Source organism: Rissa tridactyla, chromosome 2, assembly GCF_028500815.1.
Source record: "Rissa tridactyla isolate bRisTri1 chromosome 2, bRisTri1.patW.cur.20221130, whole genome shotgun sequence".
NCBI lineage: Eukaryota > Metazoa > Chordata > Aves > Charadriiformes > Laridae > Rissa > Rissa tridactyla.
In genome coordinates, this window is record NC_071467.1 from 15,062,783 (window position 1) to 15,075,192 (window position 12,410).

Sequence of the window (12,410 nt, forward strand, 5' to 3'; positions counted from 1 at the left end):
GTATCTATATGAAGGACACTATGTTCTTGGCAATTACCCTTTTTGATTATGGGAAACGTGTATTTTTCTACAGCCAAACTAAACTTGCAGCAGTGATATTAATATGATTTCCCTTCTCCCCTAATTATGCAGATTGCAAATTCCATGGTAAGTACGTGGACAGGACCACCAGCCATGAAGTCACTCTTTACCCGAATGTTTTGTTGTAAGACTTGTCCAAATATTGTGAAGACCAACAACTTCATGAACTTTCAAAGCTACTTTCTGCAAAAGGTAAAATTGATTTTTTTCACTGAACATTTAAAAAGAAATGTCAAAATACAAAAATGATCATACTGTTGACAACTACAGGAACATGGATTCTTTTTTACCCCTTCATAAAAATCTGAAATAATTCCTTTTTTCTTACATGGCATCCATCTGTTTGTTCCAACTTAGTCAAAAATCAGTTAACAAAATTTTAGCAATTTTTTCTGTGTAGCTGAAGTTAAATTAGCTTTTTCTTCAGAAGAATGGAGTACTTATAATGATTATTTTTAAATATTTGTGAGCTCATTCTTACATGGAATTTATTACACAGTAACAAATTACTCATTTTATCTTTTAGCTGAATTCAGCAGCTGTCTTTGTTCATTAATGGCAATGATACCATGCTGCAAATAAAATCTCATAAATCTTACCTTAAATTGATGGGCTTTTTATTTCAAGGCAGTGCATAATCCTTCTTGCCCCCTCCTTTCTATTAATTGTCAACATCGTGTATTGCTGCAGCTTGTTTTGATGTTAATGCAGGGTTTTTTACTGGGACCTGTAGTTGTTAGTTGTCCTGTGAATAACAAAATGAATGGCAATGGTTTTCTCTCAAGAACCGCTTTATAATTATTGGATGACTTAGTTCTTATTTTATAGATTTCATATTCCCGATTACAGAGAAAACTCAGATTTTGTTTTCTTACTCTGTCCAAAACTGCTTCATCCTTCCTCTCTTTCTTGGACCTTCTTTTGTATTTTTCTGCTCTTTTTGTCATTGTTCATTCTTTCCCACTAAATCTTACACTTTCCTCCCTTTAATCCCATGTCCCAAGTTTATAGATCTAGAGTAAGAATCCTAAATCTTTGTGAGTGGAGCCTAAGAGCTGCTTAGCTGATTCTGAAATAAATACCTAATCAGCCTAATACCTGTCTCCCTAATAATTCTTTAGCCTTCGCTGACTGTATTGGATGTATGCTTCTCAATGGTAATGGAAGCTTAGACATCATGTTCACAGGAAAACACCCAAATTCAGTGTCTGTCGCAGAATTAGTTCCATCATTGGTTTCTGTTTTTCATTATTTTTCATTTATTACCTTTTTGATATTTTCTTGACTTGAGAGTCTTTTCTTGGGTATACAGCTTTTTTCAAATATGTCTGCACTATGCCTAATCATTGAGCAATAATTACATAGTTTATTTTATCTGAAAATTATATAGCATGTGGTGTGGTTTTCAAAAAACATTTAAATACAACTTTTCAGAGATTTTTGCAAAATTGTTAATTGCTCCTTTTCAGGATGTAGCGCTTTTCAGAGTGTAACTATCATTTCACTAATGCATGAATGATGATAGTATTAATTTCATTAAACAGACTATGCCTGTTGCCATGGCCCTTCTGAGGGATGTTCACAACCTCTGTCCTAAGGAGGTTTTAATGTTTATTTTGGATTTGATCAAGTATAACGATAACAGGAAGAATAAGGTAAAGAATGTGCTTATTTTAATCTCTCACTATTTTGTTGAAAAAAGTCTTAGTTAATATACTGTATGATATTTTATGCCATTAATGTAAATATCTGGCTAGGAGAGTTGATAAAAAGGTGATACACTAAACTAAACAGTAAATGTTACAGAATGTGTTCTGTAGCTGACATTTCTGTGGCAGCATTTCTTGGATATTTCTAAGCTCTTTGTGCTTGTTGACTTACTAAGGACCTGCTAGTCTTCATTTGCACACATACTTTTCATGCTTTACTCTTTTTCATTCAAAAGACCCATGTATTTTGAGAAAATGTGCATTAGGGTAACATGTAGCATGCACAGTTAAGCACTGGTTTGTTGGGGCTTTTTTCAACTTGAGAAGAGTATTTGAAAGAGAAAGGAAAGGAAATAATTTTTTTTTTTTTAATGATGTACAGGACTCTGGGATTCAGGGTTCTGAAAGTCAGCACTAGCTCACAGAACTGGATTGTCTTCACCTAGTTAAAAATCAGCTGAAACCCAGGTTAATATTGTTCCATCACTAAATTGAAGCATCTGAGTTGGAAGTGTTGTCATCTAAAGTTCTTTCCCACACAGACCACCTCTGAAGGGTGATTAGACCCTTAAGATCCTGAGACGATACAAAATTCCATCTCCCTAGCTACAGAGGAAGTCTACAACTGTTAGGAGCCTAGCATAATCTTTCCAATTAAGTATCCAAAGTTAAGTGGAACAAACCTGAAGCCTCTTAAGCCTCACTTTCTTGTGTTGTAGAAACACATACTGTAACGAGACACTTTTTTGCAAGATACTGAAATAAGAAGATGATAAAGGTAGAGAGTTAGACATGTGAATGCAAGCACCGGTAGTCACAGAACGCAGTCAGTTGTGTGAACACGCTTATAAATACTTGAAGAGTGGGTGTCAGGAGGATGGGCCAGGCTCTTTTCAGTGGTGCCCAGTGACAGGACAAGAGGTAAAGGGCACAAACTTGAGCATAGGAAGTTCCACCTAAACATGAGGAGGAACTTCTTTCCTTTGAGGGTGGCAGAGCACTGGAACAGGCTGCCCAGAGAGGTGGTGGAGTCTCCAACTCTGGAGATATTCAAAACCCACCTGGACGCGTTCCTGTGCAACCTGCTCTAGGTGACCCTGCTCTGGCAGATGATCTCCAGAGGTCCCTTCCAACCCTGTGATTCTGTGAACATCTGCCTACCACCAAAGGAGAGATCCCGCCTCACTTTTCCAAGTATCCCTTCCACGGATGTATTTGACATCTTCTGCCAGATCTGAGAGATAATGGGTTTGTTTAGATTAAATTAACTAATATTCAAGTCTGGTACTTTTTTCTGCTTTTTAAATTTTATTTTTCTACTTTTTGCTGCTTATTAAATTAACACAACCAACAAAAGCAGCCAACGCAATGGAAGAGGTGAAACTGTGAGCCCAGGCAAAAGGACTGAATGAAGAAGCAAGTTTTTCCTCACTAAGCAGCAGTGAACCCATTAGTTCAACTCAGAAGCTTGTGAAATGGCTCTCTAGATAAACTGTCTGATTTTCTGAGGTGCTAAGCACCCCTTAACCTTGGTAACCTTGGTACTGAATATAGAAACAGGTAGTTTTAGATGCTCACATCTAGAAATACTGGCTTTTATTTTCCATATCTGGAAAATATTCAATGCCTGGTTTTTCCATTTTTATAAAACAATGTATTGTTGTTTATAAAACAATTAATATGCTCATTTTACACAGTGAAGATTAATGATTGATAGTATGCCTGCTTGCTCAATCACTCTCCGGTCCATTTTCAGAACAAATTTATCCCTGTTTTCCTTCCTCATGCAGTTTTTCACATGGTTTTTGTTTTAAGATCTTGTTCTGTAAGAGTGCTTGAACATTTCTTAGCTTTTAAAGACTATATATTGTTATAGTTGCTTGTGTATAAATGCTGTTTTTATCTAGTTTTCAGACAACTACTATCGTGCTGAGCTGATTGATGCCCTAGCCAACTCTGTAACTCCTGCAGTCAGTGTGAACAATGAAGTTCGAACATTGGATAACTTAAATCCTGATGTTCGGCTTATTCTTGAGGAAATTACCCGTTTCCTAAATATGGAGAAGCTTCTTCCCAGTTACAGGCACACCATTACAGTCAGGTGTGGTTTAATAATTGTCGTACATGTGAAGAGAGCAGACACATTAACGCTACTTTTTTGGGTTTTATGTACCCTTCTGTAATTAGTATTTGAAATTTTAGCTTGTCTGTCTTAATCTTAAATGTCAAATCCCTTCCAATTTCCAAAAGCTGATAAACCAAGTTTGTCTTGATTGCTTTATTTTTCAGCTTCAATTTCTATCAATGTAGACTTCTAATAGCAGATATAAGTTGATCATGCTTGTGCCTTTTTAAGAAGAGCATTTATGAAAGTTTTGCAAAAGGTAGCCTTGTAACAGTATCTGTAGAGTACATAACATAATCCAAGCTGTGTTTTCTCTGTAAATTTGTACAATTCTACTGAAACCAAACAAGGGATTTGACATGGTGGAGAATTTTGATTGTGTTTCTGCCTAATTCAGAGGTAGTGAGAGCTATGTGTTAATGTATGGAGGTAATTGTAACATGTTAATATGGATAATGTAATTCTAGAAAAATTGCAGTACTTGATTTTGAAAAAAACAATGTTGTTCTTCTTGGCTGACATTCCATAAACCTAATGTAAATTTCCTCTTTCTACCTCATCTAGCTGTTTAAAAGCTATTCGGGTGCTGCAGAAGAATGGTCATGTCCCAAGTGATCCTGCTCTCTTCAAGTCATATGCAGAATATGGGCACTTCATAGATGTCCGAATAGCAGCATTGGAGGCTGTTGTTGATTACACAAAAGGTACTTTTTTTCAAGTATTTTAACACTTCATAACACTTGTGATATAGTAGAAAAATGTAATACTTACCTCATCGGTACTAGGTTGAAATAGTGTCCACCAGAAGAGCTTGTATGGTGACAAATGTATTGATAAGAACCTGAGATTTCTGTGAATGTTTTATCCTAGAGAATGCAAGCTTAATGAAGATATGGCGAGCATTGTTTCTCAGTGTCTTGCAAATTGAATCAGATACCTAAGTTTTGAAATAATAAGTAGACAGCACAATGAGTAGTGGTAAGGGCTTTTGATAATTTCTTTTTAACACTTAATTTTCAGTGATTTTGATTCAGTTGAGTTCAGCCATAATTGCCAGTCAAAGTTCTTGGTTTTACTTTACCTTCTTGCTAATCTCTTTAGTTTGCGTTTTGCGTGCATCTTACCGTTATAGATTTTTGAAACTTAAAAATCAACCAGTAATCCTTAAAATAATCTGCTTCGTCATTCCTTATACATAGCTTATGTTTGTGAGATGTTTCCATTCTTTTAGTATTGTCTTTATCTTAGTTGACTGTTGCAGGTTCTTGAAAAAAATACTGGGTAGCTGTCTTAAATGCCATTTGAAATTGAAATCCAATCCTGACAGATTTTTCTAGAGGTAGTTAGAAATTATAGGTTTAATGATTTGCATTTTATAAAATGAACTTAGTGCTACATTGGCCTGTTCATTTATTTGTGTTAGTCTTTCTCTGTTCAGTAGATTTGTGGCAGTTCTTGTGTTTGAAGGGTTATTCCCATCAAAGTCGCCAAATCCTTCAATTCTTCCTCTGTGAGCAGACTGGTGATTCTAGATGTCTGATTATTCTGCCTCAAATTTCATGTTTTCATTTTCAGGATAATGGAGAGTTTCCTTTGCTTTTTGCATGAATAATTGTTTTCTCTTTCTTTGTAAGGGCTTTATTACTTTGGTAATGACTGCTGTCATTCTGTCCAAAGACTTCTCAAACTAGATGGGCAATAGGAGGTTTTAAGGCAACTGGAGTCTTTGAGTGAATGCATCTGACAGAATTTGGACATACACTTACGGACTGAAACCAGACTGTCATACAGAAAACCCAGTGACTTCAAGGGAGGCTGTGTGCTGAGTGTCAGTCTCAGGCTCAGTCCTCAGTCTTCTAATTCACCAGGCATTATGGATCCATGACCCACAGCCTATGTATCATTTGGTGACTCTGTGAGTGATCACAGATTCATAGGATCATAGGGTTGGAAGGGACCTCTGGAGATCATCTAGTCCAACCCCCCTGCCCAGATCAGGGTCACCTAGAGCAGGTTGCACAGGAATGCGTCCAGGTGGGTTTGGAATGTCTCCAGAGTCGGAGACTCCACCACCTCTCTGGGCAGCCTGTTCCAGTGCTCTGCCACCCTCAAAGGAAAGAAGTTCCTCCTTATGTTTAGGTGGAACTTCCTATGCTCAAGTTTGTGCCCATTACCTCTTGTCCTGTCGCTGGGCACCACTGAAAAGAGCCTGGCCTCATCCTCCTGACACCCACCCGTTAAGTATTTATAAGTGTTGATAAGGTTCCCCCCTCAGCTGTCTTTTTTCCAGACTGAAGAGACCCAAATCCCTCAGTCTTTCTTCATAAGAGAGGTGTTTGAGTCCCCTAATCATCTTCGTAGCTCTCTGCTGCACCCTCTCCAGCAGTTCCCTGTCCCTCTTGATACCCAGCTAGAATTCAGAGCTCTGAACTCTACTGGTGCCATGCATCTCTCTGTTAGGCTGCTCACTTTGTTCCTCTCTTCAGAGGGTGTTAGTGGAAAGATTTGCTGGAGAATGGAAAGCTTACTCATCAGCCTGCTTCCTTTAGAATAATCTCCTCGCTAATTCATCCCACCCTTTGGAAAGACAAACCGATAGAAATAATGTTTTCTCATTAAATTCTTGACCTTTTATGGATGGTGTTCACAGTTAATAACTGACTTGGAAAGAAAGTGTTTGTACTGCAAAGTAATATATCTTTAAAACAGCTGATCAAATGGGTTGCTGTATAAGCAAGATAGGGTAAGTTGCTTGAAGTACTCTATAGGAAAGTAAAACTTGAATGGTAAAAAGTAGTAGAAAGAATACTTGAAGAAATCAGTGATTGAGCGGAAGGTAATTTTTGGCAGAGCTCACCGTGAGATCTGGAAATGATGGATTAGAGTATTACTGTACCTAACCACCTTGACCCGTGCCAACAGCTTTTTTTCTGATGCGGAGGTAGCAGATACAAATACTTATCTGCTATAAAGTCACTACAATTCACAATACAGCCTACTATCTAACTAGTCGTCAGTACCATTTCTCAAATACAGCCTTCCAGCACTGAACACATTAGCTTCTGCTCCTGCTGTATGACTGGTAAGTTTTTGGTGGAGGGGTAGATCGGGAAGCTCAGCGTACTAACTGACCTCTTCAGCTACTTGAAGTTAGCAGTGCTTGTCTCGCAGAGCCCTAAACCGGGCTTTGGAAGGCAAAATGATTGGCCGTCTATTGCCAAGAGGTCTGATTCCAGTTGTTCCTGGTTACCTGGTTTCCAGTTCATACTGGATGTAAACCAGCAGCTATCAAATGCCTGTTGCTTGTGCCAAAGCTGGCTTTTTAACAGTTCTTGTAAAGGAAGCTGACAGATTTTGTAATTTCCATAAAAAGCAAAGTCTGTATTTTCTGGGGCAGTGTGGAACTCCCATGTTTTTCTATCAACTCTTAGGGTAGGAATAGCACTGCCTTTTTTAAGTTACTTTAAAAGAAATAATTTCTCCATGGAACTGAATAAGTTGTTTTCTTTGCTGTTAATAGCAAGGCTTTTTTTGAGACACGGTAACTCTGTAAAATGCTTGAGGCAGCATATAAGGACGTGGACCATTGATCTAAACTGGCTTGAAGTGAACAGACGTTATTAACTTTTTAAAGTTAGCTTTTGATAGTTATATGTATACAACAAAGAAGTTGCATGTTTATAAGGCCTAACAGCAAACTGTTCTAAATAAATATTCATAATTATCTAATCATCTCATGAATTTTAAAGTTTAGGGTCACAGAGATGCTCTGCTGTAATTGAGAACTGATACACCATCTCTTGTAATTTGAAAAAATCTCAAGAGGATTTTTACTTCAGAAAGCAATTATTTGTTTTTATGACTACCAGAAGTATGAAAATATACACATCTTTCTTTTCCTATAGCTGTCTCCTAGACAAACTGGCAAGACACAGACAGGATGGGTGATCTGTGAGATGGGTAGGAAATTGGGTCATGGGTTACACTCAGAGGATGATGATCAATGGTTTTTATTCAGGCTGGCAGCCTGTCACAAGTGGGGTGCCCTGGAGACATCTGCATAAATTATCTGGACAACAGCATTGAAAGCAGCCTCACCAGGTTTGCTGATGACACTAAACTGGGTGGTGAGGTGGACACGTCAGAAGGAGAGCCATCATATGGAGAGACCTGGACAGGCTAGAAGAGTGGGCAAGCAAAAACTGCATGAAGTTCAATAAAGAGAAGTGCAAGGTCCTGCATCTGGTACAACATCACCAAAAAGCCCAGCACTGGCTAGGATCTGAGGGCTGGAGAACCTGCCCTGTGAGGGAAGACTGGAGGAGTTAGTCTCTTCTCTCTGGAGAAGAGGCTCAGGGGGACCTCATCAAAATACTCCAGTACTTCAAGGGCAGCTACAAAGAGAATGGAGGCACTCTCTTCACAAGTAGCTACATGGAGAGGATAAGGGGCAACAGGTACCAGTTGCACCAGGAGAGGTTTCATCTTGATATAAGAAATAAATTATTTTATGGTGAGAGCCAATCAGTCAGTGGAACAGCCTCGCCAGGGACAATGGTGGAGTCCCCATTGCTGGAAGTTTTCAATATGTAATTGGACAGGGTGCACTATAAGGAAAAAGCAGGGAAGACTTACGTTATTTCAAGCACAAATAAGTTTAAGAAGCAAAAAGACTTTTTTTTTTTTTTACACAAAAGTATGGTGTTTTTTGGTTCTGTTTTCCAGTAATATCAGCCTCTAAAAGCTTAATCTCCTAGACTTTTCACTTTCTAATCAAAAACCATTTTAAAATCCCTTTTGTTAGCAGTCGAAATAATTGCAGCTTGCTTACGATTGTGACTGAATGTCTTCACCGTGTTGTGAGTCTTTGCTGCATGGTTATATAATATTATTTTTCTTTCACACAAAACAACTTTTGTATGCACTGTTCTAGGTGCCTTCTATCCCAAGCAAGGGAGCTGCCAGGGAAAGCAGCTGTGCATGGAGTTGAGCACAGGCAGTCACTAATCCCTTAAAAGTATGTCCTAGGCATAGCTTTTCAATGATTTCTCCGGTTTTTAAGGCAAATCTGAGATTGCAGTTCTGGTCTGTATGGATACATCTGATCTGGAATCATCCAGGACTGTGTAGCCATGGTCTAAACGGTGCAGAACATGAGCTAATACATTCTGCCTCTAAACAGGGCTTGTCAGCCTAGTTCAGTGTCTCACCAGGATAACCAGTTCTGGTCTGGTTGCATTGCAGGAAGAACAGAGCTGACTTGCAAGTGGCCTGCAAAAGACTATTCATCCATCCTTTAAGCAATACTGTAATGTAGTTTTTAATTGCTTGGCTGCCTCCTCCCAATACAGGAAGAGATATTATGTTATAGCCATCCAAAGTATTTAAGAACTTCTAATAGAACTGAAGTGGTAGTTCTCATAATATAATTTATATAATTGCCTCTTCCTTTAAAAGCAGTTTACCCTAGTGAAATAACAGGGGAATAATAGGTATTAGAATTGATTGGACTAAAAAAAATTATGTTTAAAAATTGTTGACTGAAAACTGACTGAGATCAGGAAGGAAAGTTGATCTTGAGGTATTTAGAACTGAAAATACAGTAGGCTGTACAGGGGAAGAAAGAAATACATTGCTAGGACCACAAAGTGGAAAGCAACAGAAATGTTTTTGGAGCTGTCCATACAGGAATGATTATTACACCCCAAATTCTGAAGTAAAGCAAAGCCTAAGCAAGCTCTTCATTGTTTTGAGGAAATGAGACGGGAATACTGCTTTAAAATCTTAACAATTATGCACCTGAGAAAAACATTACATAAAAATTCTTTGATTTTTTTTGTGTAATCAGTGATGATGATATCCTGTGTTGTTTCCTGTTTTGCAATGTTACTCTGACAATCGAAGGAATTTTGCCAATGTAATTTAAATTTTAAACTAACAAGCTGATTTTGTTTCCAACAATGTCAGGCAGCAATTTTCTGTAAGCATCTGCTGATAAGTTTCAAAATACATTTTAATTGCAGAGTATACTGATTAAAAAAACTAAAGAAGGCTTCTGAGAGGAGCATGCTTGCAGTTTTCTATAACCCCTGTAGTCTTCCTCTTTCTATCCTATTTATAGATAATAGTCTTTCACAGATTGCTGTGTATGAGCATTGTATATTCTCTGTTCCCTATAGAAAATAGTATAATTGTGATTGTTGAAGGAATATTTGAATATGTTAATTTTAGGAAGGACACAATACCAAGATGATCGTTTACTTTGTGATCTTCCCAGTCAACGCTCACAAGTGACAATTATCTGCTAATAGTTAAGTTGGTGGTTATTGAACAGTTGAAGGATGAAGAAGTTTTTGTGCACATTTCTATTTCAATGTAAAGTAAACCACCTTTTATTTTGAATTTGTGATGTAATTAAGGAGGTCCCTCCGATTGCAGTGATTCAAGCTAATTCAGGAATTTGTGATTGTCTTGATCAAAATCCTTACACTTCATATATATTTATAGGCATTTTATTTTATTTTTTTTTCCAGTTGATAGGAGCTATGAAGAACTACAGTGGCTGCTTACTATGGTTCAGAATGATCCTGTACCCTACATAAGGTTAGTGAGTTAAAAAAGAGCCAGTATTTTTACTAATGCTGGAACTAAATAAATTCTTGGCCCAGAATTGCTAGATTAGATTAAACGCCTAACTGCTTAATACTTCTTCACAAGACTGTTTTTTCTGCTTGTTATTTTATATAAATTGAAACTTGTTCTGATGTTTCAACAGCTTACCTCTCAAAAACTAATATACTCTGTTCTTATTCTCCATTATATGATTTTTGTCTTTTATGTTCCACCCCTGTTGTGGAAGTCTGAAGTTAGAGGTCATTTCCTGATCATAAATAAAGTATATAAATCTGATGTTGCATATGTCAAAAAGTCTTTGTAATATTTAGAAAAGACAAAGGTTGACACATAGTGCACACAATGTTTTGCCAGCAAGGAGTGTAGAGCAATTGTTAGACTGTAGATGGGGTGAAAGGATAACGTGAAAATATGGTGTAATTTCTAGTATTGCCTGTTTCAACTTTGTTTCACCAATGAGGGATTGTGTATTTTAACATGTTCATTATAAACCCTTGAACAGCGAGGTTCATAATCATTGTTTTTTTCCCTAACACTTTTTTCTTATGGCCACCATTAGAATACTGAGTTTCAAAGATTAATAATAATAATTTTACTCTCTATAGGTGATTTCTTACAAAGATCATAGCTGCAAGATTGTTCTCCATTTTATTTTTGTCATTCTTGTTAATGAAAGCAGATACAGTTAGACTTACTGGAGAAGATTTAGCTTCAATCTTGGAAGGAGATTTAGTATGATTTGTATCTTTTTAAAGAGGAGTTTAAATTTTGTATTCAGTGCTATACATAAGCCTCTTCTAAAAGAAAATATAAAAAAAATCTGTAAGAGTTTTCTTGTCCAAAATGAGCAAGACAGCAAGGGGAAGGCTGGCTGTGCAGGAAAATGGTTAAAATAATAAGTAATGGAACAAATAATTATTCTCATTCATTAAATGTTTTCAAGGCCAAGTTTAAAGTCAGAAAGTGGGGAAAAATGTGTCTGCATTCAGCTCAGTGTATAAATATTGTAAGCAAACATGGTAAGTGCAGAATTTTTATACAGCAATGTAACTTAAGAGGTGACAGTGTTCCTTTCCAGAAGTCACTGGGTTTGGTCCTGTCATTTTGTATCAGTCATAAACATTAAAAGTTATTTAAAAATTCTTTGGTGTCAGTATGTAAGGAGTTTATATGACAATGTTGCTCCTTCTTGGTAATTATAAAGTTAGTGCGCAAAAAAAGATTGTTACTAAACAGAAGAGCATAATCACGGAATCACGGAATCTTCAGAGTTGGAAGGGACCTCTAGAGATCATCTAGTCCAACTCCCCTGCTAGAGCAGGATTGCCTAAAGCACATCCCTCAGGGCTGCATCCAGGCGGGTCTTGAAAATCTCCAGAGAAGGGGACTCCACAACCTCCCTGGGCAGCCTGTTCCAGTGCTCTGTCACCCTCACCGTAAAGAAGTTTTTCCGTGTATTTGAACGGAACTTCCTATGTTCTAGCTTGTGCCCATTGCCCCTTGTCCTGTCGCTGGGAACCATTGAAAAAAGCCTGGCTCCGTCCTCCTTAAACCCACCCTTTAGGTACTTGTAAACATTAATCAGGTCCCCCCTCAACCTTCTCTTCTCCAGGCTAAAGAGTCCCAGCTCTTTCAGCCTTTCCTCATAAGGGAGGTGCTCCAGTCCCACAATCATCTTGGTTGCCCTACGCTGGACTCGCTCCAGTAGTTCCCTGTCCCTCTTGAACTGGGGAGCCCAAAACTGGACACAGTACTCCAGTTGTGGCCTCACCAGTGCAGAGTAGAGGGGAAGAATGACCTCCCTCGACCTACTGGCCATGCTCTTCCCTATGCAGCCCAGGGAATGTAGCTTACAGTTTCGT

General features: G+C 37.9%; 1 protein-coding gene across 3 annotated transcripts in view; it reads left to right on the plus strand.

The window, feature by feature from the left end:
* Window positions 1-12,410, plus strand: part of TAF2 (TATA-box binding protein associated factor 2) — a 65,513-nt gene that overhangs the window by 35,598 nt on the left and 17,505 nt on the right. For all 3 annotated transcript variants that reach the window (XM_054190599.1, XM_054190601.1, XM_054190600.1), the window contains exons 17-21: window positions 133-273; window positions 1,626-1,736; window positions 3,698-3,891; window positions 4,480-4,619; window positions 10,449-10,518. In XM_054190599.1, coding sequence (XP_054046574.1) covers window positions 133-273; window positions 1,626-1,736; window positions 3,698-3,891; window positions 4,480-4,619; window positions 10,449-10,518 — 656 coding nt within the window. The remainder of the gene's footprint in view (window positions 1-132; window positions 274-1,625; window positions 1,737-3,697; window positions 3,892-4,479; window positions 4,620-10,448; window positions 10,519-12,410) is intronic.